Here is a 24,828-nt window from a genome sequence, read left to right on the forward strand (position 1 = left end):
AATTTATGTGGTTGTTAATATTTTAACACAAAATATTTTAACCACGAAATATTGCCTTTATTTTTCTTTAAGTGGAATGTAAATTTATTTCTTTTCTTTATTATTAGAAAACAAAAATCGACCAAGTAAATTTGAAGATCTAGTTGGCTTTATTCAATGATTGATGAACTGGTAGCAGCCCCATCTAGCAAGTAAAAAGGAGCTTCAGTGAGCTACAGGAAAAAAAAAAAGGTTTTTAAAGGCAGACAGGCTAAAACAAGGAAGTCATAAACAACAACAAAGCAAACAAAACAAGACAAAGCAGCAACAAAAGATTATTTGGGGCTATCAGGTGGATTACCTCACTAGTGTTGACCAGAAAATTCTCAACCAGTTAAAATTATATTCCTGAGGAGTTTAAAACTGCAATTAGATTAGGTATTAAAATTTGGTTTGGTGATACAGGCTCACTCTTCTGGACCTGTTGGCTCTTTTTTAACAATACAAATATAATGCTTTCAAATATCCCATATAGAAATAATCTTTCAAAATGAGGAAATATAACTGATTTTTACACACACCCCCATTTTCCCATTATTTCAATATCTAAAAAATAATTTTCAATATCTAAAAAATAATTAATTTTAATCTTCTTGTCCTGTTTCTTGGGTTCTAACTCCTGCGCATCTAGTGAAGTAAGAGACTACACACATAGATATAACATTTTTTTTTTCTTCATGGTGGGCTTTTCCTCCAAAGTAACTGTCTTCAATTTTTATCAGAAAGAAATCAAACTTTCAGCAGGTACTAAGTACTCAGATGTTGTCAGCATGAGATGTCTATTTGAGGTAATATAGAATCTTCTTTTTAATGTGATTCCACAATTCACTTCCCTTTAATCAAATTTATATATCATTTATATTTAAAATTATATTACAAATGATTTCACCCCTTAGTTTATAACTGAAATTCTATACAATGTGAAGTTTCTTAATTTCCTTTCATCTATTCAAAGAAAAAGAAAAAGGGAGTGTATTACTCTAAATTACTAAACAATTTACAAAATTAGTTTGTAGCCATGGACCAACACTAAAAATAAAACCTGTATTATGAATCAAATAAAAATTGAACTGAACCAGAATTTAATACATACAACTGTAATATACAGTGGCATCCTAAAATACATTATTTTCATGTTTTCTTGATAACATCATGCACAGATATAATCGCCCATACGTGATTACATGCCCACAGTTGCTAAGTTATTTTTGTTCCTTATAATACCAGGGTGAACATCAACTAGTCAGCTTGCAAGAATCTCTTTTTATTTATCGGAAAGTTTCAACTGTATCTAATTAAGGAAGTAAGCCTCAGTTAAAAATATGCAAGGACATGTTCCCATGTGTTTGTAATATACTCTTTTCTTCCCAGCTTCTCCATCCTACTTTTTCTCATCCACCTACACCCACATTCTCTCCTACATTCATAGATTATGAGTAATTTATAGTTACCTAGTTACTAATAATAATTCATAGTTACCTAGGCAAGAGTTTAAACTCAACTAATCTAATATAGGTGATTTTGGTATTTTTTGAATGCCCTGCAGAATTTGAATTTTATAACCGCACCCAGATATATGTGATAAGCCTATCCTATTTTCTTGTCCTTACTTGGGAAATAGATTTTCTTCCCCCAATAATCTATTGTTTGGTCACCTTTGATATTATTATTGTAGTTTATATTCAACTGTCTAAGCTTTGTAATATTTTAAATTGAAGTATAATTGACATGTATCCCATTTATTTCAGGTGTATATCATAGTTATGTCATATTTTTGTTTTATTTTTTTCTTTGATTCACAGTTATTAGGGTATAAATTCCTGATGGTTTATAATTTACTATGGTCAACTTAGAGGAGTTAAGTAATGACCTTATGTATATAGTGGACACAAACTGTTACATTTATTTTGAAATACAAATGTGCTTTAAATACATGAAATTAATTATTATTTGACCATAGAGTTGAGGGTCCATATCTGGGCTCTCTACTCTGTTCCACTGGTCTATGTGTCTGTTTCTATGTGAGTACCGTGCTGTCTTGGTGATCACAGCTTTGTAGTAAAGCTTGAAATCAGGTAACATGATGCCCCCAGTTTTGTTTTTCTTTTTCAACATTCCTTAGCAATTCGGGATCTCTCCTGATTCCATATGAATTTTAGGATTATTTGCTCCAGCTCTTTGAAAAATACTGGTTTTTGAGGAGTTCATTATAGATCCTGGATACCAACCTTTTGTCTGTACTGTCATTTGCAAATATCTTCTCCCATTCCGTGGGTTGCCTCTTTGTTTTCTTGACTGTTTCCTTTGCTGTGCAGAAGCTTTTGATTTTGATGAAGTCCCAAAAGTTCATTTTCGCTTTTGTTTCCTTTGCCTTTGGAGACATATCTTGAAAGAACTTGCTGTGGCTGATATCGAAGAGATTACTGCCTATGTTTTCCTCTAGGATTCTGATGGATTCCTGTCTCACATTGAGGTCTTTTATCCATTTTGAGTTTATCTTTGTGTACGGTGTAAGAGAATCTTCTACATATAGCTGCCCAGTTTTCCCAGCATCATTTATTGAAGAGACTGTCTTTTTTCCAAACTCAACACACACAACAATCATATCAAAAAATGACAGAAGATATGGACAGACACTTCTCCAATGAAGACATACAAATGGCTATCAGACACATGAAAAAATGTTCATCATCACTAGCCATCAGGGAGATTCAAATTAAAACCACATTGAGATATCACCTTACACCAGTTAGAATGGCCAAAATTAGCAAGACAGGAAACAACATGTGTTGGAGGGGATGTGGAGAAAGGGGAACCCTCTTACACTGTTGGTGGGAATGCAAGTCGGTGCAGCCTCTTTGGAGAACAATGTGGAGATTCCTCAAGAAATTAAAAATAGAACTTCCCTATGACCCTGCCATTGCACTCCTGGGTATTTACCCCAAAGATACAGATGTAGTGAAAAGAAGGGCTATCTGTGCCCCAATGTTTATAGCAGCAATGGCCACAGTCACCAAACTGTGGAAAGAACCAAGATGCCCTTCAATGGATGATTGGATAAGGAAGATGTGGTCCATATACACTATGGAGTAGTATGCCTCCATCAGAAAGGACGAATACCCAACTTTTGTAGCAACATGGACGGGACTGGAAGAGATTATGTTGAGTGAAATAAGTCAAGCAGAGAGAGTCAATTATCATATGGTTTCACTTATTTTTGGAGCATAACAAATAGCATTGAGGACATGAGGAGATAGAGAGGAGAAGGGAGTTGGGGTAAATTGGAAGGGGAGGTGAACCATGAGAGACTCTGAAAAACAATCTGAGGGTTTTGAAGAGACAGGGGATGGGAGGTCGGGGTACCAGGTGGTGGGTATTATAGAGGGCACGGATAGCATGGAGCACTGGGTGTGGTGCAAAAATAATGAATACTGAAAATAAAAAATAAATTAAAAAAAAAAAAGAAAACTACTGGTGTAATTTTGACCAAAATGACAATAAAAGTATAGATTTTTTTTTTAATTTCAAGATATCTTTTCATTTTGTCGATGTTTTTCTTCACTGTGCAAAAGATCTCTAGTTTGAGTAATCTCATTTGTTTATTTTAGCTTTTGTTGCTTTGTCTGAGGACACTGGTCCAAAAAGAAAAAAGAAAAATTCTGATTTCAAATGGCTTACCTTCTCTGTTTTCTTCTAAGAGTTTTATGGTTTCAGGTCTTATAGTAAAGCCTTTCAGTCAATTTGAATTTATTTTTGTCTATGGTGTAAGATAGTGGTCAGTTTCATTCCTTGGCATGTAGTGTCCAGTTTTTTCAACACTATTTATTGAAATGATTGTCTTTTCCCCATTTTATATTTGTACTTCCTTTGTCAGAGGTTAATTGACATATAAGTGTGGGTTTTATTTCTGGGGTCTCTATTCTATTCCATTGATCCATGAATCTGTTTTTGTGCCAGTACCATACTATTTTGATTACTACAGCTCGGTAGCATAGTTTGAAATCAGGGAGTGGGATGCCTCCAGCTTTGTTCTTCTTCCTCAAGATTGCTTTGGAGTGTTTTGTGATTCCATACAAATTTTAAGATTCTTGGTTCTAATTCTGTGAAATATGCCATTGGTATTTTGATGAAGATTACATTGAATCTGTAGATTGCTTTGAGTGAGCTTTATAATTTAATATATAATTCTGATCATTTATCAGTGATTTTTACTGATAGAGTTAGGATCCTTATGGGTGGGTTTTTCCTTATTTTTATGTCATTGAAGTGAATGTCTTTTCATAGGTTATTCTCTTGTAGCATTTCTTTTCGCCAAAGTTATTATTGTTAGTATTTTGTAATATTTACACATTTGGAACACATATATTTCTCTAACTCTTAAGCTAAGTAAATGTTGGCTGGTCTATCAACATAGATCTCTTTAAATTTGCTTAAAATCATTATTGCAGTTGCAGGTCGTCTAATTATTTGTCATTACTTTATTTGCTTTTATTTAGTAGAAGTTTCCTGATTTGTGCTTATAATGGGCAGTTGTGTGTCTTGCTTTGATGAGGTTCTTTCATTCAACAGTTTTTAATTCCTTTGTTTAAAATCTGCAAAATTCAGTATTCAACAGCATAACTAGTGAGAACTATTGCCTACCTAGGCCTTTTCTTTATCTCTGAAGTGTGATAGTCATTTTCCAGTTTTTTTGCTCAATTAAAATTGAGGTTTGCTGCAAATCCACTTAATATCAATAAATCCCCTAGAACTATGGACTCCATCAGCATTCAGAAAAGCAAAGGATCCATTCCCACTAATTTCAAACCTGAAAAGAACCATTAAAATTAGTTTGAGAACCACTTACAGCTGTACTCAAGAATAAAATTGAGATTCAAGTACTCTGAAACATTTTACCCAAAACATTGAGCTCCATGGTCACTCATCACCATATGCTACACAAAAAAACATCTGGTACATCAAAGAAATAGAAGACTAAATGTAGGTATTTAATTATAATTCTTAGTATAAACTATAACATTATTTAGAACAATAAATAGAAAGTCAGCTATAGGTATAGATGGACATGGATAAACCATGAATAAAGATATAAGTCAATGTCTATATTTATTTATCTATCTATATCTATTTTCATCCATCTATCAGGAGAGACTGTGTTTGCTAAATTGAAAGATCTCTGGAGTTTCTTTAAAGCAGTTTCCTGGCATATTATCAGCCAATGTTCCTTTCTGAAAGTAGGAAATAAGATTTATATTCATTTGATGCATTTGAAAAATGTACGGAGATAGAAACCAAAGAGACTAATGGCTATATTAATTTTATTGATTTGCTCTGTTTATGGAGTTTTTCCTTTTTTCATAGTAAGTGTAATTTGTCTTATCTAACATATTTTAATATTTTTTAATTGGTTCCCACTGTTTATCTAGCAGTTGATGAAATATTAAAGCAAGAGTATGTGGATAGAAAAGAAAAGTCACACAGCCTTTATTTTCAGTTATAATAGTATGCAAGTAAAACAACATTACTCAGTAACAGTTAAATAAATAAATAATATGGTTTACAATGGACTTACGGAAAGTTAAAGACAACAATGTGGTCACTTTTTAAAACAAAGAGATCTTGTGGCACAGATTGCATGGAGCACTGGGTGTTGTAGGCAAACAATGAATCATGAAACACTACATCAAAAACTAATGATACACTTATTTGTGGAGCATAACAAATAGCATGGAGGAAATGGGGAGTTAGAGAGGAGAAGGGAGTTAGGGTAAATTGGAAGGGGAGGTGAATCATGAGAGACTATGGACCCTGAAAAACAATCTGAGGGGTTTGAAGTGGCGGGGGGTGGGAGGTTGGGGTACCAGGTGGTGGGTATTATAGAGGGCACGGATTGCATAGAGCACTGGATGTGGTGAAAAAATACTGAATACTGTTATGCTGAAAATAAATAAATTAAAAAAACTAATGATATAATGTATGGTGCCTAGCATAACACAATAAATAAAGAAGAGATCCTGTATAAATAAACTCGTTTAAAAAAGGTGCGAGTAGGGGCAACTGGGTAGCTCAGTTGCTTAAACATCTGCTTTCAGCTCAGGTCATGATCCCAGGGTCCTGGGATCAAGCCCTACATTTCGCTCTCTGCTCCATGGGGAGCCTGCTTTTCCCTCTCCCTCTGCTACTTCCCTTGCTTTTACTCTTTCTCTGTCAAATAAACAAATAAATAAGATACTTGCGCTTTCTCTAAAAATAGAAAATGCAAGTAATACATGTGGTTTGGCTTGAAATTTGAAAAAAAAATTGAATTTGAATTAGCGAAAGAAGTGTTTATTAGCAAGACTTTGGCAATAAAAATAAAATGAGATAGAGAGCAGAAGGGAGTTGGGGGAAATTGGAAGGGGAGGTGAACCATGAGAGACTATGGACTCTGAAAAACCGATCTGAGGGTTTTGAAGGGGTGGGGGAGGGGGAGGTCAGGGTACCAGGTGGTGGGTATTATAGAGGGCACGGATTGCATGGGGCACTGGGTGTGGTGCAAAAAATAATGAATACTGTTATGCTGAAAATAAATAAAAAATAAATTTAAAAAAATGAAATAAGAAACAAAAATAAAACAGAAGAAAAATTTCACTGTGTATCACTTAAAGTAGAAGGAAGATAGGTTGCTCTAAGGTATGTTTCGATGTGAAAGGGCACATGTCTCAGGGTGAAGACTAAGAAAGGTAATTGCACATAGAAAATAGAAAGATTTCTTTATAATAATGCACTTAAAATTATTTAAAATGTTTTCATACCAGAATAAAACCTTTCCTACTAAAATTGAAACTCACCAAGGATTGAATTTGGTACCATTTGTCCATTTCCAAGATTCTCCTTGTTTTCTGTTCAATCCAATCCAGTGCATAAAAGTTCCTGCATGTCTCCTCAAAAACTCCTTTCACAAAAATCAGGGTATTATCCATTATGTAATATTTTAGATCACATTGCTGAACACACTTCTCATCCCAACCTTCCCATCTTTATGATTTACATCCTAATCTGCATGACCTAATGCTTCTTTAGCAACAGGTAGGGATATTAGGTTAGTTTATCAGAAAGATTTTCACTTTGCTCTTTCACTTCTTAAAAATCTGTAAGCAATAGAGTGACTTTCATCAAGTCATTGCAATTTTCTGAACTGCACTGTCTCAAATGATCTTTAGGGGTACTTTCTATCTCTCAAATGAGAAACTGATGAGGAAAACGTATTTGAATTAATTTCCTCCAAACTGGGCCAACAGTATGTTTTAGTCACAGAGTGAATGACGGAGACTATAAACTGATAAGATGTTTGTGTGTGTTTGGATGACAAAATCAGGAGCTGAGCATTTTCTCTAGGAACTGATACAGAACGTTTGTAAGAGTGACAGAGGACTAATATTTCCATTTTGTTTTATGAACAGGTCCTCTCTCAAAAGTCACAGAGGAGGTATTTCAGGGGGAAAGTGTTTAATAGAAAGTATAACGACTGCTAAAAATAGGAAAATTCAGTCATAAGCTACATTTGATCCTTGAACAATGCTGCCATGCAGTTGAAAACCTAAGCATAACTCTTGATTCCCCCCAAATTCAACTACTAATAGCTTACTATTGACACAAAGCATTATTGCTAAGATAAGCAATTAACCCATATTTTGTATGCTATATATATTATATACTGCTTTCTTACAATAAAGTAGTAAACTAGAAAAAATGGAATGTTGTTCAGAAAATCACAAGGAAGAGAAAATACACTAACATTGCTGTACTGTTTGCTGAAAATAATCTGCATGTAAGTGGACCTGTACAGTTCAAGCCTGTATTGTTCAAGGATCACCTAACTGTCCTTTGAGGAGATACCAAAATAAGAATGTTATTGCTGCTGTAGGTTTTCTCATATAATCAGAAACCAAACTAACTTCTGGATGATTATGATTTATTGCAATAAAAATATATTGAATGATAGATTTCATTTCTCTTTTCTTGGCTCCTTGCTATATAGAGTTTAGTCAGCTCTCTTTATAAACAAACATATTCTCTCATCCAGTGTTCCTAGAGCCCAAGTCCCTCTTCGTGTTTTTTCACTTCTGTCCATGGTCTCATGTTCTTCAAACTGCTATTTCCCTCAGATCCTCAGCCTAAATTCTAAGAGCCATATCTATTTTTTGGTTTTAATTTTTCCAGGCCATTCTTGGCAGAATAAAAATTTAAAGATATTAAAAATTACCCATTTAATAATTTAAGAACATCAAATAAAGTCATTTAGCTATATAAACAGCATGCATTATTATTAAGGACATAACATCACCAGCTAACTTGACTAAGTTCAAATCCCAGTTCAACAAGTTCTGGCTGTGTGACAATGGCTATGTTACATTATATCTCTGTGCCTAACTGTCTTCAGCTATAAAATACAGGTATTTTCATATGTACTTCATAGGCACTGGTTAGTTTACATGAGTTTTATAGTTACACTTAGAACACTGTCTGACATAAATTTTCATATTCACGTTTATCATTTTTATTCTCTTTGTACAAACTTAAGCTCTGAAATGGTTAAGAACTTTCCCCTTTTCTTACCATATCCTCTTGTGTATCAATATGAGCAAGCTCTGATCCCTGTGAAAGGCAAAATTGTTCACTGGCTGTCCAATTTTTGGTATCACTGGAAAAATAGAAACACTTCTTTCTTACTCCAATCCATTCACCTGAACACTCCACAGTTTTGGGACATTTGGAAAATACTGGAAATATTGAAAAAAGAAAGAAATGATCAGATAAAAAGTAAGTTAAAGAGTATTTCTTTCATTCTGATGAATCAGGTTTACTGATTTGCAGTAAACTATTTGCAGACTCCTATGGTTTGCAGTCTGTAAAATTAACTTCACTCATGGGATGATGGACAAATCCAGTTCAGCTGTCTGTAAGGAAAACCACTTAACGGTCGGGCAGTCCATAGTTTATCCAATTTCCCTGGCTTCTACTTTGAAGAATGGAACTACTGGCCTCTCATAGTCTATATTGACATCCTCCCCCAAAAAATGTATAAAATTTAAAACTGACAAAAAGTCCTAGAGACATAAATACAAATTAGACCTCACAGACTAGGGTAAGAAAGCTCACCTTTACCTTGAGAAATGAAATGCTTATAGACAAGAAAGGACATTCAAGCTAGGGAAGTAAAACTCACTGTACATGACAACAAATCATTGGAATATGAGTTAGTAAAACATTTGTTCTACTTCACCAATATTCAGTGCCAAAGAAGCTGGAATCATGAGGAACTGATTTCTGCATAGAGTGTTTTGAAAATTTTCTTTTTCAAGGTTTTAGTTAGGTGTTGAGTAATCAGAATAAGATAAAGTCCTTACCCTCCAAGTGTTTGAAAAAGTTAATGTAATTAGCAAAGAACCAAGTAAATGTTCAACTGTCAGGTCAACTCCAAAGCCACCTCTCCTCATTTGCCATGATGTATAATACATAATGTTTTATTTATTTATTTAAATATAAATATATATATATATATTTATATATACTTAAGTATATATAAATATTTGGAAGTAGATCCAAGCTACCATACCTAGGTAATGAGATATATTGTGTTTCAATTTTTTAAATTAATTAATGAATGAATCTAAAAGTTTCTTATAGAAACACTTTTTTATAAATATTCAAATTCTGGGGCACCTGCTGGCTCAGTTCAAAAGTGCTTGGGACTCTTGATCTCTGAGTCATAAGTTCCCACCCCACGTGGGTTATAGAGGTCACTAAAATAATAATAATAATAATATAATTATTTACCTCTAGATATTTAAATATCAATAACATTGTGCTCCAAGGACGCTATAATGACAGAAAAAGCTATATGCAAGAACAGTACTGGTACTCTGTGAATGACAAAGAAAATGAAAATCAAGAGTGCTATATGTTACTTTAATGTAAGTGCCAACTTAAGTGTTATATTAAGTGAAACATGCATATGGAAAATAAAATTCTGAGACTATTACATGGATCAGGAATTTTAAAGCCTACCTTTGAATTATTTTCACAAAATGAGCCATTAATGTCTAGAAGAAAATTAGTATCTTCATTTTTACATATCTACTCCAATAGACAAAATCGCCACAAATCACTTGTGCCTTTATTTCATTTTCTTTTCTTTTAACATAATAAATATATCATAGAACAACTATTAGTAATGTAACTTAATCTTAATCCAAGAGAAATAAGAGCAAAGAGATACTGCAGCTATATAGGCTGTATTGCAAGGTGGTTAAAATTCGAGGAATTAGAGCCAGTCAAACAAGAAGCGTCTTGATTCTGGCTCTGGAATTTGTTATTTGTGAAAAGCAACTTACTCACTCTGGCTTCTATTTCTTTGCCTGTAAATGGATTTCATAATAATTGTTTCTTGTTCTTGTGAGAATTAAATATAATAAATATAGTATAATTAGCATTGGTTCTTCAACTGGTGCAAAGTATGCTCTATTAAAAAACATAACTATTGCTGTTGTTATCTGGTGGTCACTTTAGAATTTATTATTACTTTACTTAAAGATTAAGAACGTCTATAAATTTGGGAACATAACTGTAATGTGAGATTTAGGATATTTAGTTTTTGTTTTTTGTTAAGCGATCTCTACACCCAATGTGAGGTTCAAACTCATGACTCAGAGATCAAGTTGCTTGCTCTACTGACTAAGCCACCAGTGCTAGCTTTTAATTTTCTTTTTAAATTGAAGCATAAATATATTAATTTCAGCTATGCAACATAGTGATTTGTCAATTTTATATATTACAAAATGCTCACCATGATAAATATAGTTACCATCTGTCACCTTACAAAGTTATTATATTCTTGACTATATACCTGATGCTGAATTTTTAATCTCTGTAACTTATCTATTTTATAACTAGAAATTTGTACCTCTTAATGCCTTTCACCTATTTTGCTCATTCCCTCAACCCCCTCCCTCTGGAAACCACCAGTTTGTTCTCTGTATTTTTGAGTCTGAGTCTGTTTTTTGTTTGTTTATTTAATTTTACTTCTTAGATTCTACATATAATTGAAGTAATATGGCATATTTCTTTGTCTTGCTTCACCTCACACCATACCCTTAGCTCTACCCATGTTGTCACAATGGCAAGATTTCATTCTTTTAATGTCTGAATAATATTCCATTATGTTTATATATCATGTCTTCTTTATGTATTCATTTACAAATGATATATCCAATAAGGAGTTAATATCCAAAATATACAAATAACTCATAACAAAAAACCCCAAATAATCCAATTAAAAAATGAAGAGAGGACCTGAGTAGATATTTTTCCAAAGAAGACATGCAGATGGCTAACAGACAATAAAAGAATGCTCAACATTGCTAATCATTAGGGAAACTCAAATCAAAACCATAATGAAATATCACCTCATCCCAGTCAGAATGGCTGGTATCAAGAGAAGACCCAAGAGCATTTTTAAGAGGGGTGCCTGGGTGGCTTAGTCGTAAAGCCTCTGCCTTCAGCTCAGGTCATGATCCTGGGGTCCTCATCCTCTCTCTCTGCCACGCCCTTTACTTGTGTTCTCTCTCTCTCTCTACTTTTGTCAAACAAATAAATAAAATCTTTTAAAAAAGAGTATTTTTGAGAGAGACAAGGAGTATGGTAAAACCTGCCAAACTAGTAGGAACCTGAGAATTTGTCTCTATAAGAGCTTTTTGTTACTTCAGAATTGAGAGATCTAGGATTAGTTTTGAAGGATTGACCCTAATGGGCACAAAGAATCATAGAAAGTTTATGAGCTCAGCCACTCACCTGCTATCACAAGAATGACCACTATGAGAAGTATGATGCACATACAAAGGTATAACATCCAGCATTTTTTCAACTTGCAAACTGCAAAATAAATAAATATCTACTGTAAAATTTGCAGAGAAACCCTGCCTGAATATTTTCATTTATTCTCCTTCATAATAATCAATTTTAAATCTTTCATTAAAAGCATCTATATTGGGTGCCTGGATGGCTTAGTGGGTTAAGCCTCTGCCTTTGGCTCAGGTCATGATCTCAGGATCCTGGGATCAAGGCCTGCATCAGGCTCTCTGCTCAGCGAGGAGCCTGCTTCCCCCTCTCTCTCTGCCTGCCTCTCTGCCTACTTGTGATCTCTCTCTCTCTCTGTAAAATAAATAAAATCTTTAAAAAAAAGAGTTTTAAAAAAATCATCTATATCATAAAGTAATAAAGGATACAATGGCCTTATAAAATGCAAAGATGGAAAGTACCAATGACCACTGTAGCTGTTCAGAGGAGGAACGGTGGAAAAGATCACTTAGACTGGTTGAAAGGAGGGAGGAAAGGCAAGGTTATCTCAAAGGTAGAAATAGTGTGAATGGTGGATTGTAGTCAAGAAAGTATAACATTCAACAAAAGGGTTATGATCAGACAAGTGGCTACGAAAGATACACAAATCAACAAAATCAAAGATGGGGAGAAAGGAAAGTCATAAGGTCATTTGACAGAAGAAACATTAAGCAATAGCGGGAAATTTAATGCATTTAAGCAAGAAATGCCAAGATAAAAGCAGTAATTTGTGGTAAGCAGAATGAATTAGAGAGGGGATTTGGCACTCATGGAAATGTCATGAGGTGAAGAAAAAAACAAAACAGTAATAATTTTAGGGCTGCCTGGGTGGCTCAGTGGCTTAAGCCTCTGCTTTTGGCTCAGCACATGATCTTAAGGTCCTGGGATTAAGCCTGGTGTCAGGCTCTCTGCTCAGCAAGGAGCCTGCCTCCTTCCCTCCCCTCTGCCCCCCCTTCCCCACTTGCCTCTCTGTCCACTTGTGATCTCTGTCTGTCAAATAAATAATAAAATCTTTAAAAAATAATAATTTTAGCAGTGATTAAGATCATCTTGTTTGACAAATTATTGGCAGATGTAGAAAGAATGTTTTCCATCCACACATTTAAATGTCAGGAGAAAGGATTTGGGGAGGCAGAAAGATGGCAGAGTAGGAAGACCCAAGTCTCCTCTCATGAAAACAATTAAAGAACTATCAAATTATCTTAAATACCCTATAAGTCCACCTGAAGACTGATAGAACAAACTTGTAGAGAGCAAAATGAAGTCTCTCATGTTAAGCAGATGATGACCTATGATGAGCTGTGACACAAGTACTTAAAGGTAAAGCATCTATGAGGGGCGCCTGGGTGGCTCAGTGGGTTAAAGCCTCTGCCTTCGGCTCAGGCCATGATCCCAGTGTCCTGGGATCGAGCCCTGCATCGGGCTCTCTACTCAGCAAGGAGTCTGCTTCCCCCCTCTCTCTGCCTGCCTCTCTGCCTACTTGTGATCTCTGTCTGTCAAATAAATAAATAAAATATTAAGAAAAAAAAAAAGGTGCAACATCTACGAGATATAGCTGGGACCAGCATCAATAGACAGTCCAGAATTGATAAGAAACAGGTCTGCGGAGGCCTAAGACCAATTAAATCCGCTTAAAAAGGAGAGAATTTTTGCAGCACACTGTCAGACTCAGCAGACATGACTTCTCCATGTGACCACTTAAAAAGGCAACTTCAGCTGCTGAAGGCTCCACCTGACTGATCTCAATGGAGTGAGATTCTTCCCTGCTTGAACATAAAAAGCAGTAAGTGCCAAGAGTTGACTCAAACCAGATAAGTCTCATCTCAACTGTGCACCCATAGACGGACATTGTGTTTAGTTTATTAACTTCCTATACCCTTTCATTATATTGTTTTTTGTCTGATTTATCCTATGTTCTGCTCTGTGAAATGTCATTGAATTTGAAATCCTGAACCTGCTTTATAATTGTGATTAGCTTTGCTTTATGATTGAATAAAGTCGACCTTGTGGAAAGACACAACTCATGTGTGCACCTGCATGCCGTGCTCATGACAAAATTCCGTAACTAAAAGGACAGAGGATGCCTCATCGAAGAAGGTCAGATATGTGTTTTAGAGGAGAAATAGATCATGGGTGCCACGAAAGGGAGAGAGATGTGGTTGTAGAGAAGGACAAGAGAGAGAGGAGCACACAGGGGATTGCATAAGAACATTTCCCCAAAGACACTGGCTTGCAAAATCAGAGAGGCTGAATTTTACGAATTCTTGCAATGAGCGGAGTGTAAAGCCTGGAATTTTAAGGGTCCGCTGGCTTGACTGGAATACAGCCCAGGGTACTGTGCTGCTCCTGGAGAGTAGGCAGGCAAACAATCTGGGGGCAGACAGCATGGAAACTATGATCTCAAGAATTCCAGGGGCACACAAAGGGAAGATTATTCACACTTCTTGGAACTCATCCCTGAGAGGCAACATTCATGGGAATGCATCTCCCGGAACAAAGGAGCTGGCTGTTGCCAGTTACCTACCCACACCTTAGTATAAACTCAGTGGTGTATAAACAATGAATCTTGGAACACTGAAAAAATAAAATTAATAAACAACAACAACAACAAAAACCCCAAAACCCAACACAGAGCCACCTATAAGAAGCAATGCAGTACCAACACTGGTTGCCTAACTTCCTTACACCAAGCTCCACACCCCTGCATTCTGATGGAACTGCCCTTTTCAGTCACTTGCCTCAGTCCCAGGTGCAGTGGACCCTCCTCCAGAAGATCAGTGCAAAGTCCTGAGTACCCAATGTTTCCCAACAAGAGAGTTCTGCAGGGCTTTAGTTCCGGCGGAGTTGACATCAGGTCTCGTTTTACAAGCAAGCCAGAGCACATCTAGTTAAAACTCACTGCATTTTGTATTTTTGTTTGATTCTACTTTCTGAGAAATTCATTTAGAGAGAGTCTATGAGTAGCAATTACGTTAAATTTTTACATCTGAAAAATTTCCCCCAACATCTGATAAACTGAATTAAAAGCCTGAATTAAAGCATTTCTCCTTTATCAATGTGAAGAATTTGTTCTATTCTCTTTATGCAGCTGCTGTTGCTGATGAGCGACCTGCCGTTCGGAGAAGGATTTTCACTATCTCGAAGTTCATTTGGTTTGTGTGGTTTCCTCCTCTTTGAGGCCTTTCAAGATTTTCTCTTTATTTTTGATGTTTTGAAATTTAGTATAAGTCATCAAATTATGAAAATTTTTTTAACCTTTCTGCTCAGCATTGTGTATGCTTTTTCAAATTCTAGGCTCATATTTTTCTTCACTTATGATATTTTTTCTTCGGCTACTGCTAGTATATCCATCCCCTTACACTTCACTCTATCCGGGACTCCCTTATACACCACACCTCTAAACTTTTTAAAAACCTAAATTTTTTGTTTTATTTTTCAATGATATCAAAGAGACTTATTCAGTGGCATGAGGATACAGATTCTGATATGAAAAATCAGTCATTCTATTAATTCATCCTTGAACAAGTTCTTTAGTGTACAAAAAAATAACAGTCCACAGATATCTACTTCCACCCTTAAAAAAAAAAACCTAGGGAGGGCGCCTGGGTGGCTCAGTGGGTTAAAGCCTCTGCCTTCAGCTCAGGTCATGATCCCAGGGTCCTGGGATCGAGCCCCGCATAGGGCTCTCTGCTCAAGCAGGGAGCCTGCTTCCTTCTCTCTCTCTGCCCGCCTCTCTGCCTACTTGTGGTCTCTGTCTGTCAAATAAATTTAAAAACAAAACAAAACAAAACAAAAAAACTAGGGAAAATACAAAAGTGAGGGAAAGACACACAGACTTGAGAAATTACAGGAAGCGCTGCTAGAACCCCTTGTGGAGATCCAAGGCTACTCTATGTGCATGTGCATGAATGGTGAGTGAGTGGTAAGGCTCCAGGCTTGCAGTTGGGAGATGCAGCAGTGTAAACAGACAAAATACAAAATGCATTCGAGGAAACTGTTTGCTTTTTGCTTTTGCTTTCCTCTATCTGGCCTTTGGACAATTATAGCATGTTCTACAACCCAAAAGCCACCTAGGCCTCCTGAGTGTATGTGATGAGTACTCAAAATCCATGATGGAGAGAAAGACTGAATTTATTTTATTGTGGTAAAAAAAAAACCCAAATAAAATATTTTATAAAAAATTAAATAAAAATAAACAAAATAAATTTAGCACTTGAACCACTCCTAAGTGAATAATCATGGCATTACATATATTTACTAAAGAAATATTAAAATTAAAATTTCTCAAAATTGAAATTGTCTTGTAAAACAGAGATATTATCATTAAAAATATTCTAGTATAAAAATTTTGCTAGAGGTCTTTGCTGAGGGTCACATTGAGCTGCGAGGTGCTGCTGTGGTATGTTTAGAGTCAGCACCATGGCAGAAGACATCAAGACCAAAATCAAGAACTACCAGACTGCCCCTTTTGACAGCCGCTTCCCCAACCAGAACCAGACCAGGAACTGCTGGCAGAACTACCTGGACTTCCACCGCTGTCAGAAGGCAATGACTGCTAAAGGGGGCGATGTCTCCGTGTGCGAATGGTACCGGCGTGTGTACAAGTCCCTCTGCCCCATATCCTGGGTGTCAGCCTGGGATGACCGCCGGGCAGAAGGCACATTTCCTGGGAAGATCTGAACTGGCTCCGCCCACCTCTCCTCTGTCCTCCGTCCTTCTCCCAGGGTGGTGAAGGGGGACCTGGATGCATGGTGATCCCCACCCTGGGATTCTGAATCATGGCCTAACTAATAATAAATACTCGTTGGAAAAGTGAAAAAAAAAAAATTTGCTAGACTCAATCTTTACACTTCTTCAAAAGCCCCTTTCAGCCTCTTTATCTTCAAGCCACTTCCAGATTTTCTCTATGTCTATTTCCTATAATATCAAGATGATGCTGGGGCAACAATAAAAGACACTGGACACCTAATGATTCTGAAAGTCAACTTGACCCAAGCACAAACATTTAGAAACATCTTCATTCACTTCAGCAGGATATTAGCTATTTCTATCCATCCTTGGTCTATGCTGGTTGAGACAGGGAAAGCAATCTTGGTTACAGGATTGGGTAAAACTGTGGTAAATAACTTCTCTTTGCTGTAAAAGTACATTTAAAAAACCTTTTTATTGGGATGTAATGCACACACCATAAAATTCACCCCCAATATCTTCATACATACAAGCTTATACTCTAACAGAAACAAAATTCCATACCTTCTCCTAAATTTTGCATTGTTTTACAGAAGTGCTTTCTCTGCCTCATAAACTTTAGTAGTTTTCCTCCTTACGAGGTCAGCATTATTAGGCTGTCCTGTATTTGTTTTTTTTTTTTAAAGATTTTATTTATTTATTTGACAGACAGAGATCACAAGCAGGCAGACAGGCAGGCAGAGAGAGGGAGAGGAGGAAGCAGGCTCCCTGCAGAGCAGAGAGCCCGATGTGGGACTCGATCCCAGGACCCTGAGACCACGACCCGAGCCGAAGGCAGCGGCCTAACCCACTGAGCTAACCCACTGAGCCACCCAGGCGCCTGTATTTGGTTTGTTTTTTTCCCCCTTCGTTCTCCCTCACCCAAAAGAACTTACTTGTCCTGTGTTTCCAGTTATCATGCCTGCCATCATGCTGCTCTGGGGTGACCATGGAAACTGTGGTGATTGATCCAAATCAAAGAAAATAACTAGAAGGACTTACAGACGTGGATCACAAAAAGCCGAGCAAGCTTTCTGTATAACAGGCGCGAAACAACTGACAATCAACACATTCATTTAATCCAAGGAGAGGCGGTGAGTAATCAGTCTTATCAGCTCAGATCGAGATAAAAGTGAACACATCATTAAAAATGCAAAATCATCCAAAACCATGTTTGCATAAGAGTATCATAAAATTGGCAGAATATTTTTGTCCACAAATAATAAAAATGTCCTACGTGCCATATTGCGTGGAACACACAGAAAAAAATGTTCATCTTATTAAAGCACTCCTTACTATTTCTTGGAATCATCTCACTTCTCATTTTTATAAAAAGTCAAATCATTAATAGTAATTACACACACACACACACAGACACATTATTCGTTCTATATAGGTTCAAGTGCAGTTATTACATGATTTTGAGAAAGCTATTTAACTCTGTTGCTCAGTTCTTCTGTAAAATTGAGAGTAAATTGGGGTGCCTGGGTGGCTCAGTGGGTTAAGCCGCTGTCTTCGGCTCAGGCCATGATCTCAGGGTTCTGGAATCGAGTCCCGCATCGGGCTCTCTGCTCAGCAGGGAGCCTGCTTCCTCCTCTCTCTCTCTCTGCCTGCCTCTCTGCCTGCTTGTGATCTCTCTCTGTCAAATAAATAAATAAAATATTTTAAAAAAAATTGAGAGTAAATTATACTTACCTCTAGGAATGTTGCAATGGTCAAACGAGATACTACATGGAAAATACTTAGAATAATGATGCCTGGCATTTTTGTCAAGTGTATCTATTTCAATCATCTATCTATCATCCATCTATCATCTATTTATCTATCCACACACATATTATGGTACATCATCACTTTAAAATCTACTCATGAATTTTATAGCATACATATGAACAAAAATAGAGCTATATATTCCTTGAAGATTTCATGTATGAAGCTGTATTGTGTTTTTAAAAATTTATATCTTTAAGTCATTCATTGGTTAGATCAATGATTTACTTTAATGATGAGTCAACATTTCTCTCTGGATTTGCCATACAAATTTATGCAGTTATGACAACTGAATTCTATGTATACCTCAACTTTCTGTGCAGAGCCAGCCCTCTTTCATTTCTGTAAAATTGAGAAGCTTATATACAGATGATAGCAACCTTTCCATAAGTTTTATTTAATCATGCTAGGATGGTTGGTCCATGCTTTATGGACTTTGGGAAAGAGCCACTTTTGGAATCAGAAAGAACTGATTCTAATCTTGGGTCTAGAATTTCCCATTTTTTTTGGACTTCTGGAAAGTTACATTGAACTCACCTCATTGGATATTCTTTATTGGTGTTGTAGAAACACCTATATTCCCCATTCTGTTTGGAAGTCTGTTAAATGAGATGACAAAGTATACTGGACACAGAAAGGGCATAGAATGTATTCAGTGAACTTGAAGAACTTTTCTTCCCTTACATGCTCTTTTACAATCTTGCATACACATATATTAAAGCACTTCACATTTTTGCATTGCAATTATTTTTTTTGCCTCAAGCCCAACAGGAGCAATCAAGTAGTTTAGCAAAGCCTAAAATAATCTTCCATTTGCTCATTATTTAAGAAAAATTGAGATGAAATATTCTCAAAAGAGAATTATTGTTTGTAAATATAAAAAAAATATAGACTAAAACATTAAGTACTAAAATGTGCACAGATTTTTAATGAAAACTAGATGTTGACCCTCACCCTTGGACCCTTGGATTCCTATTCAAATGTGATCTGGGATCTAAATCCCACAGCTTTAGTGAAAGACCAGAGAAATCCCCATCATTTCTTCAAGTTACCAGGGCTTCTTTCCTCACATTCTGCTCCTTCTCTCAATACTTATGTTCTGCTCACCATGACTTACATCCCAAAGCCTGATTCTTCCAGTGGTTTCAGCAACAACAAATCCATGTAATGTGATTTTTCACCTTAGTAGCTTGAATAAAGATCTAGGAAACTGTGAAAGATTGTATAAATGTATTTTCAGGGTATTTGGTCTTTGACGGTGATACAAAGTAAAAGATCCTAATTAATCTCTGAGTACTTGTCCCATGGCCTTCCTTCCAAATTCTCAATGAGCTACATACCACTGAAGGCTGAGTGGAACACGCAGTACTCACCTCATGCTTCATCTCTCATCTCTTGTAGGCAGATTAAATTGAATTTCAGACAGAGGAATCTTTCACTCCTTCCTTTTTACCATCCAGTCTGTTCTACTGAAGCATGTTGTTGAATCAGTTGTGAACAAGACCACTGTTATACCCCCAGGCTTAGACACACCAATTTACGTGGCAAAGTGACATCATGTAAAAATTCAGTTTAGTTTCTTGACTTCTTAGATAAGTTAATTAAATGAAGATAGAAGTCATTTAAAATTTTATCAAGCAACTTAAAGCGTATGTTTGATGGGAAGGAAAATGTATCCGTATGAATTTATAACACATAAAAAGATAGTCTTTCTTTAATTATTTTATTTACTTTATTATGAAGGACCCTGTGTCTAAGGACAAAAGGATTCTCTGCTGCATATATATTTTATTGCATCATTGCAACTGGCACTGCTTATGCCATTCTTAAACATGAAGGCACATGTTCCACTTCCTTCAATATTAAACCTGGAACAAAATAAGGAGGTTAATTATTTACCGAACCGCATGAAAAATAACTACGTACAGACAAAAATATGTAACTCTGGTGACCATGTTTCAAAATTTGCAACCAAAAAGGGGTAGAGGGAGTGAAATGAACTGTTTCTCTCCTCTTCAGCCTCCAAACTTCACTTTGGGATGGTGGTGTGGAAAGAAACTAACACCAAGGAACTTCACTGCAGTAACAACAAAGAATCCTGGAACTTGATGCCGTATTATAGTGGAGTAGACATTGAAAATCACTTTGGGAAGGATTAGATCCTTTCTTTTATACAAAAGAACAAAAATAAGTAAATATAGTGAACCATTTAAAGATCATATACAGGGCGCCTGGGTGGCTCAGTGGGTTAAGCCGCTGCCTTCAGCTCAGGTCATGATCTCAGGGTCCTGGGATCGAGTCTCTGCTCAGCAGGGAGCCTGCTTCCCTTCCTCTCTCTCTGCCTGTCTCTCTGCCTACTTGTGATCTCTCTCTGTCAAGTAAATAAATAAAATCTTAAAAAAAAAAATAAAGATCATATGCAGGTAGAGTGTAACTGAAATTTCATTGACTCCCACACCCCCTGCACACATTTACAAAACTGGTCGAAAGGCTGAAGTAGACGTTCCCTCGACCGTATTTTGAAACTATTAGCATAGTAATTCTGAAATAGGTATTCACCTGATGAACTGTGAAACATGTAAATAATCACAAATAAAATATCTAGGAAGGGTTTTCTAAATTCTTACTTTAGGTCACATAAAACATATACTATTGAAAGTTCAAAATGAGAAAAAGAGAATGTTGAGTTATGGTGGATTTCTGGTTATATGGCAATTAAAGTGTTTTAGCACCTCATTTTTGGGGTACTTTGTAGCACTGGTGTGCACTTTCCCAGCTTTTAGGATATCTTCAGAATTTATCCTATTTCCAAAATACATGTCCATTTCCATGCCTTCCCTAACGCTAACTGCAATGGGCTTACTTATGCCCCTCCCCCAAATTCAGATGTTTAAGATCTAACCCCTAGTAGGTCAGAATATAACCATATTAAGAGATGAACTGTTTGAAGAGATTAAGTTAAAAAGAGATCTTTAGAGCCCTAATCCAATGATTAGGTGTCCTCATGAGAAAATATTTGAATAGGATAAGCATTTGCACAGAGGGAAGAACATGTGAAGACACAGAGGGAGAGGATGATCATTTACAGGCCAAAGAGAGGCCTCAGAGGAAATCAACCCTGCTGACATCTTGATCTGGGATTTCTAGTCTCTAGAACTGTTGTTCACACTGTCTAGTCTGTGATATTAGCAGCCTTAGCAAACTAATACACCATCTTTAACCAACTTCTAGTTTTTACTTCTTCTTCATTTTTTATTTTTAAGTAGGACTATATATAATATTATGTTAAACTGCCAATATTTTCTCTAAAGAAAATATCATTACAGGGGCGCCTGGGTGGCTCAGTGGGTTGAAGCCTCTGCCTTCGGCTCAGGTCATGATCCCAGAGTCCTGGGATCGAGCCCCGCATCGGGCTCTCTGCTTGGTGGGGAGCCTGCTTCCTTTCCTTTCTCTCTGTCTGCCTCTCTGCCTGCTTGTGATCTCTGTCTGTTAAATAAATAATTAAAAAAAAAAAAGAAAAGAAAATATCATTACATTAGGTTTGCTGGTCAAAAATTTTATGTCATAGTTTTCTTACATTTTTCAAAGTTGGTTATATTATTATCCTCAAATCATTGTGTATTTTCACCTAAAATTGGATATAAATACAATAATAGAAGTTTACTTTTAGAAAATTCTGCTATTTCTTTGTTGGGTCACCCCTCATATAATATCTAGCACAGAATTAGATGCTAAATAAATTGTAGCTAGGGGGTCCCTTTACAGGGAACTTAATATTCTTTCTTTTCTTTTCTCCTCTCTGAAGTTGGAAAAAAATCAAATGTTTCAAAAATGAAAACAGAGTTGAGAGATATAATCAGTTCTTCAAGCTAGGAAACATTGAGAAGTTCAAAAAGTTCAAAAATTTTAAATAAAGATCACCTAGAGCATGCATTTTCTCTTTCTCACTCATTCCCTTCCATTTCAGTCCACCAGTGTGTGTGGTATGTAGACTTGAGTACATTCTCTCAGACTCCCTAGCAATGACAGTCCAAAGCAACAACAAACAAACAGATAGAGACAAACCCCAACTGGAAAGAAGCAAGGATCAAGCTAGATAGATTTTTATATAGTCTTAGATAAAAAGAACACTTGTGGTACACATGTGGTATATACAGTCTAATTTACCATATAGAAGTAGATGTTGATATTTGGTGCCAAACCCTCACTAAGGACTATATATTTGTTTGAAGGTTCTCTTTGGCATCTATATAGATTGATGGTCTTTTGGGGGAGATAATGTGGAGGAAACTATAAGGGTAGTTGATTATAGGCTTAGATTCCTTACCATGCTTAGCATATTTTATAATAAATGTTATTAAAGCTTACCAGTTGTCGAATGCATCTCCATTTGCCCACACCCAGGGTGCGCTTGCATTTGGCTTCTTTAGTCCAATCCAATATGAAGAATGTTCCAGAGAGGGCATCAAAGATTCCTTTAATGAAACACGGGGTGCTGTTTCATTAAAGATTTGAGAATGAGTTTTCTCATTTTTGCTACCTCCAGTGCTATGGTTCTTCCTTGGGCCCATTATGTCTTGTGAGGGTTATTGCAATAACCTTGTAACATAGCACTCTACTTTTATATTTGCCACCCACTAGCTCATCACAGCAAAGATAATGATTTTTTTTAAAACTTAAGTCAAATCATGTCTCACTTTAGTTCATAGTTCTGCAGTATTTCCCTATTTGGCTTGGAGGAAAACCGAAGTATTTACTATAGCCTCCAAGTCCCTAATCACCCATATCTTTCACTCACTCCCTCATTCTAGGCACATTGGCTGATTTTTTTTCTGTTCCTTGAATATTCCAGGCATATACCTACCATGAGGTCCATGTTCCAGATGTTTCTTCTTCTTGGGAAGCTGATTCCCCAGATATTTCTCTAATTCTTTTCCACCTGATAGTTTTGCTCAGTGTCATCTCAATAAGACTATCTTATATGCAACTTATTCATATCTATTTCCTATCATACACACATATGTTATATACATAAATCATATATATGTTCATCAAAATTTACTAACTTCTCATATGCTATACAATTTACACATTCGTTTTGATTATTTTTCATTCCCTGTTTCTTCCTCTGGGATGTAAGCTCCAGAAAGGCAAAGATCTTTGTTTTGTTGTCTGATATATCATACCCTAGAAGGATACCTGTCATATAATAGCTACTCAATAAATTAGATGTGATGTATATTGCAAAGGAGAAATCTAACCACTTCATTCTTGGAGTTGAATATGGCTAGAGATCCACGATAGGCTATGCAGTTTGCTTGGCCATCTATCCAAGTTTTTTCATGTTCAGATTGAAAGAAGCAATTATTATTGACTTGGTTCCAGCCTTGTGGACATATAGTTTCATCCTCAGAGCATGTATTGTCTTTAAATATCCTTGGATTTTTAACTGAAATTAACACAATGGTAGGAAAAAAAATGAAGAAAGTGTAAGAGAAAGGAAGAGTCTTACCTTCAGTATAAAAGATATATTTCAGATTGAGAAAATGTATTTTACTTCCATATTCAATTCAAATGATTGAACTTAAAATGTCAACTCAGAAAAAAAATTAAGAACATAGCATGAAAGAAATCAACACTGAAAACTGCAGGTGTATGCGTTATTTAATATAGCAACAGTAGACCAATAAACAAAAAAATCTTCTCTAGCCAGTTTCCTCCCATTTTTTTATATTATTGGCATTTTCTCTATTTACCCATTTCCTCTCCTATAATTTTCTAAGGTGCCTGGGACATGTCTCACTGTAAATAAACCAACTATCTGTATCCATAACCTCAGAGGGTTGGCTTCCTATTGCTGGCTTAATTGAGATTAGATTGTCTTTCAAGAACAGATTTTCCTCAGAAGTTGAAGTTGTTCATTTGTTTTTAAACACAAAATAATTCAAGGAAAAAAGGTTTGGAATTTACTACCTTTCTGCTATCCACTTTTTACTTTCCAACTTACTGAAATTAGACAGATGAAGTTACTTATTAAGGTGTAGCCCTGAGAAAAACAAGGCTCACCAAAAGGACATCTCTTCACAGTTGAAATAAATGACTAGTTCATAGTCAAGCCTATGAATGAGAAAATCTTCAAATGATACTAACCAGCAGTATAGTTAGTAAAGTTTATACAGTAACAGTTTGTACAAGTTAGTACAAAATCAAATATTTGGTTCAGAACTTGGGTTACCAGAAAACCAACTTTTATCATTCATTCATTCATTCATTCATTCATTTGACAACTACCACTTGAGCTTCTATCATGGGCCAGACATATCTGTAGGTCTAGAAATACAACAGTGTACATAAGATACCAAAAAAATCTTTGCTTTTATGGGACTTGCTTGTCTACTAAATTTTATAGTTTGT

General features: G+C 36.0%; 2 protein-coding genes across 3 annotated transcripts; one reads left to right on the top strand and one right to left on the bottom strand.

Moving 5' to 3' along the window:
• Nucleotides 1-134: 134 nt before the first annotated feature.
• On the bottom strand, nucleotides 135-17,695 carry CLEC2A (C-type lectin domain family 2 member A). Of its 2 annotated transcripts, none has more exons than XM_044228063.1 (5): nucleotides 17,541-17,695; nucleotides 11,872-11,952; nucleotides 8,638-8,801; nucleotides 6,870-6,973; nucleotides 135-212 (listed from the first exon to the last, which is right to left on the bottom strand). In XM_044228063.1, exons 1-5 carry the CDS (start codon nucleotides 17,593-17,595, stop codon nucleotides 185-187), a joined length of 432 nt encoding a protein of 143 aa, XP_044083998.1. In that variant the 5' UTR covers nucleotides 17,596-17,695; the 3' UTR covers nucleotides 135-184. The 2 variants fall into 2 exon arrangements, with proteins under 2 accessions (XP_044083998.1, XP_044083997.1); XM_044228062.1 differs by lacking the exon at nucleotides 135-212 and adding an exon at nucleotides 4,158-4,846.
• LOC122891980 (cytochrome c oxidase subunit 6B1-like) lies at nucleotides 16,294-16,743 on the top strand. Its single transcript, XM_044228064.1, has one exon. The coding sequence runs from the start codon at nucleotides 16,318-16,320 to the stop codon at nucleotides 16,594-16,596; it is 279 nt and encodes a 92-aa protein (XP_044083999.1). The 5' UTR covers nucleotides 16,294-16,317; the 3' UTR covers nucleotides 16,597-16,743.
• Nucleotides 17,696-24,828: the final 7,133 nt, after the last annotated feature.

Source organism: Neovison vison, chromosome 12 (assembly GCF_020171115.1).
Source record: "Neovison vison isolate M4711 chromosome 12, ASM_NN_V1, whole genome shotgun sequence".
NCBI lineage: Eukaryota > Metazoa > Chordata > Mammalia > Carnivora > Mustelidae > Neogale > Neogale vison.

Bases quoted from the DNA above. Each gene is read 5' to 3' on its own strand.
- LOC122891980 (XM_044228064.1), top strand. From the start codon at position 16,318: ATGTTTAGAGTCAGCACCATGGCAGAAGACATCAAGACCAAAATCAAG.
- CLEC2A (XM_044228062.1), bottom strand. From the start codon at position 17,595: ATGGTCACCCCAGAGCAGCATGATGGCAGGCATGATAACTGGAAACAC. The intron at 11,953-17,540 runs GTAAGTTCTTTT...TTTATTTTGCAG, and splicing joins TAACTGGAAACACAGGACAA to TTTGCAAGTTGAAAAAATGC. The intron at 6,974-8,637 runs GTAAGAAAAGGG...TTTTTGTGAAAG, and splicing joins TTGATACACAAGAGGATATG to GAGTTTTTGAGGAGACATGC.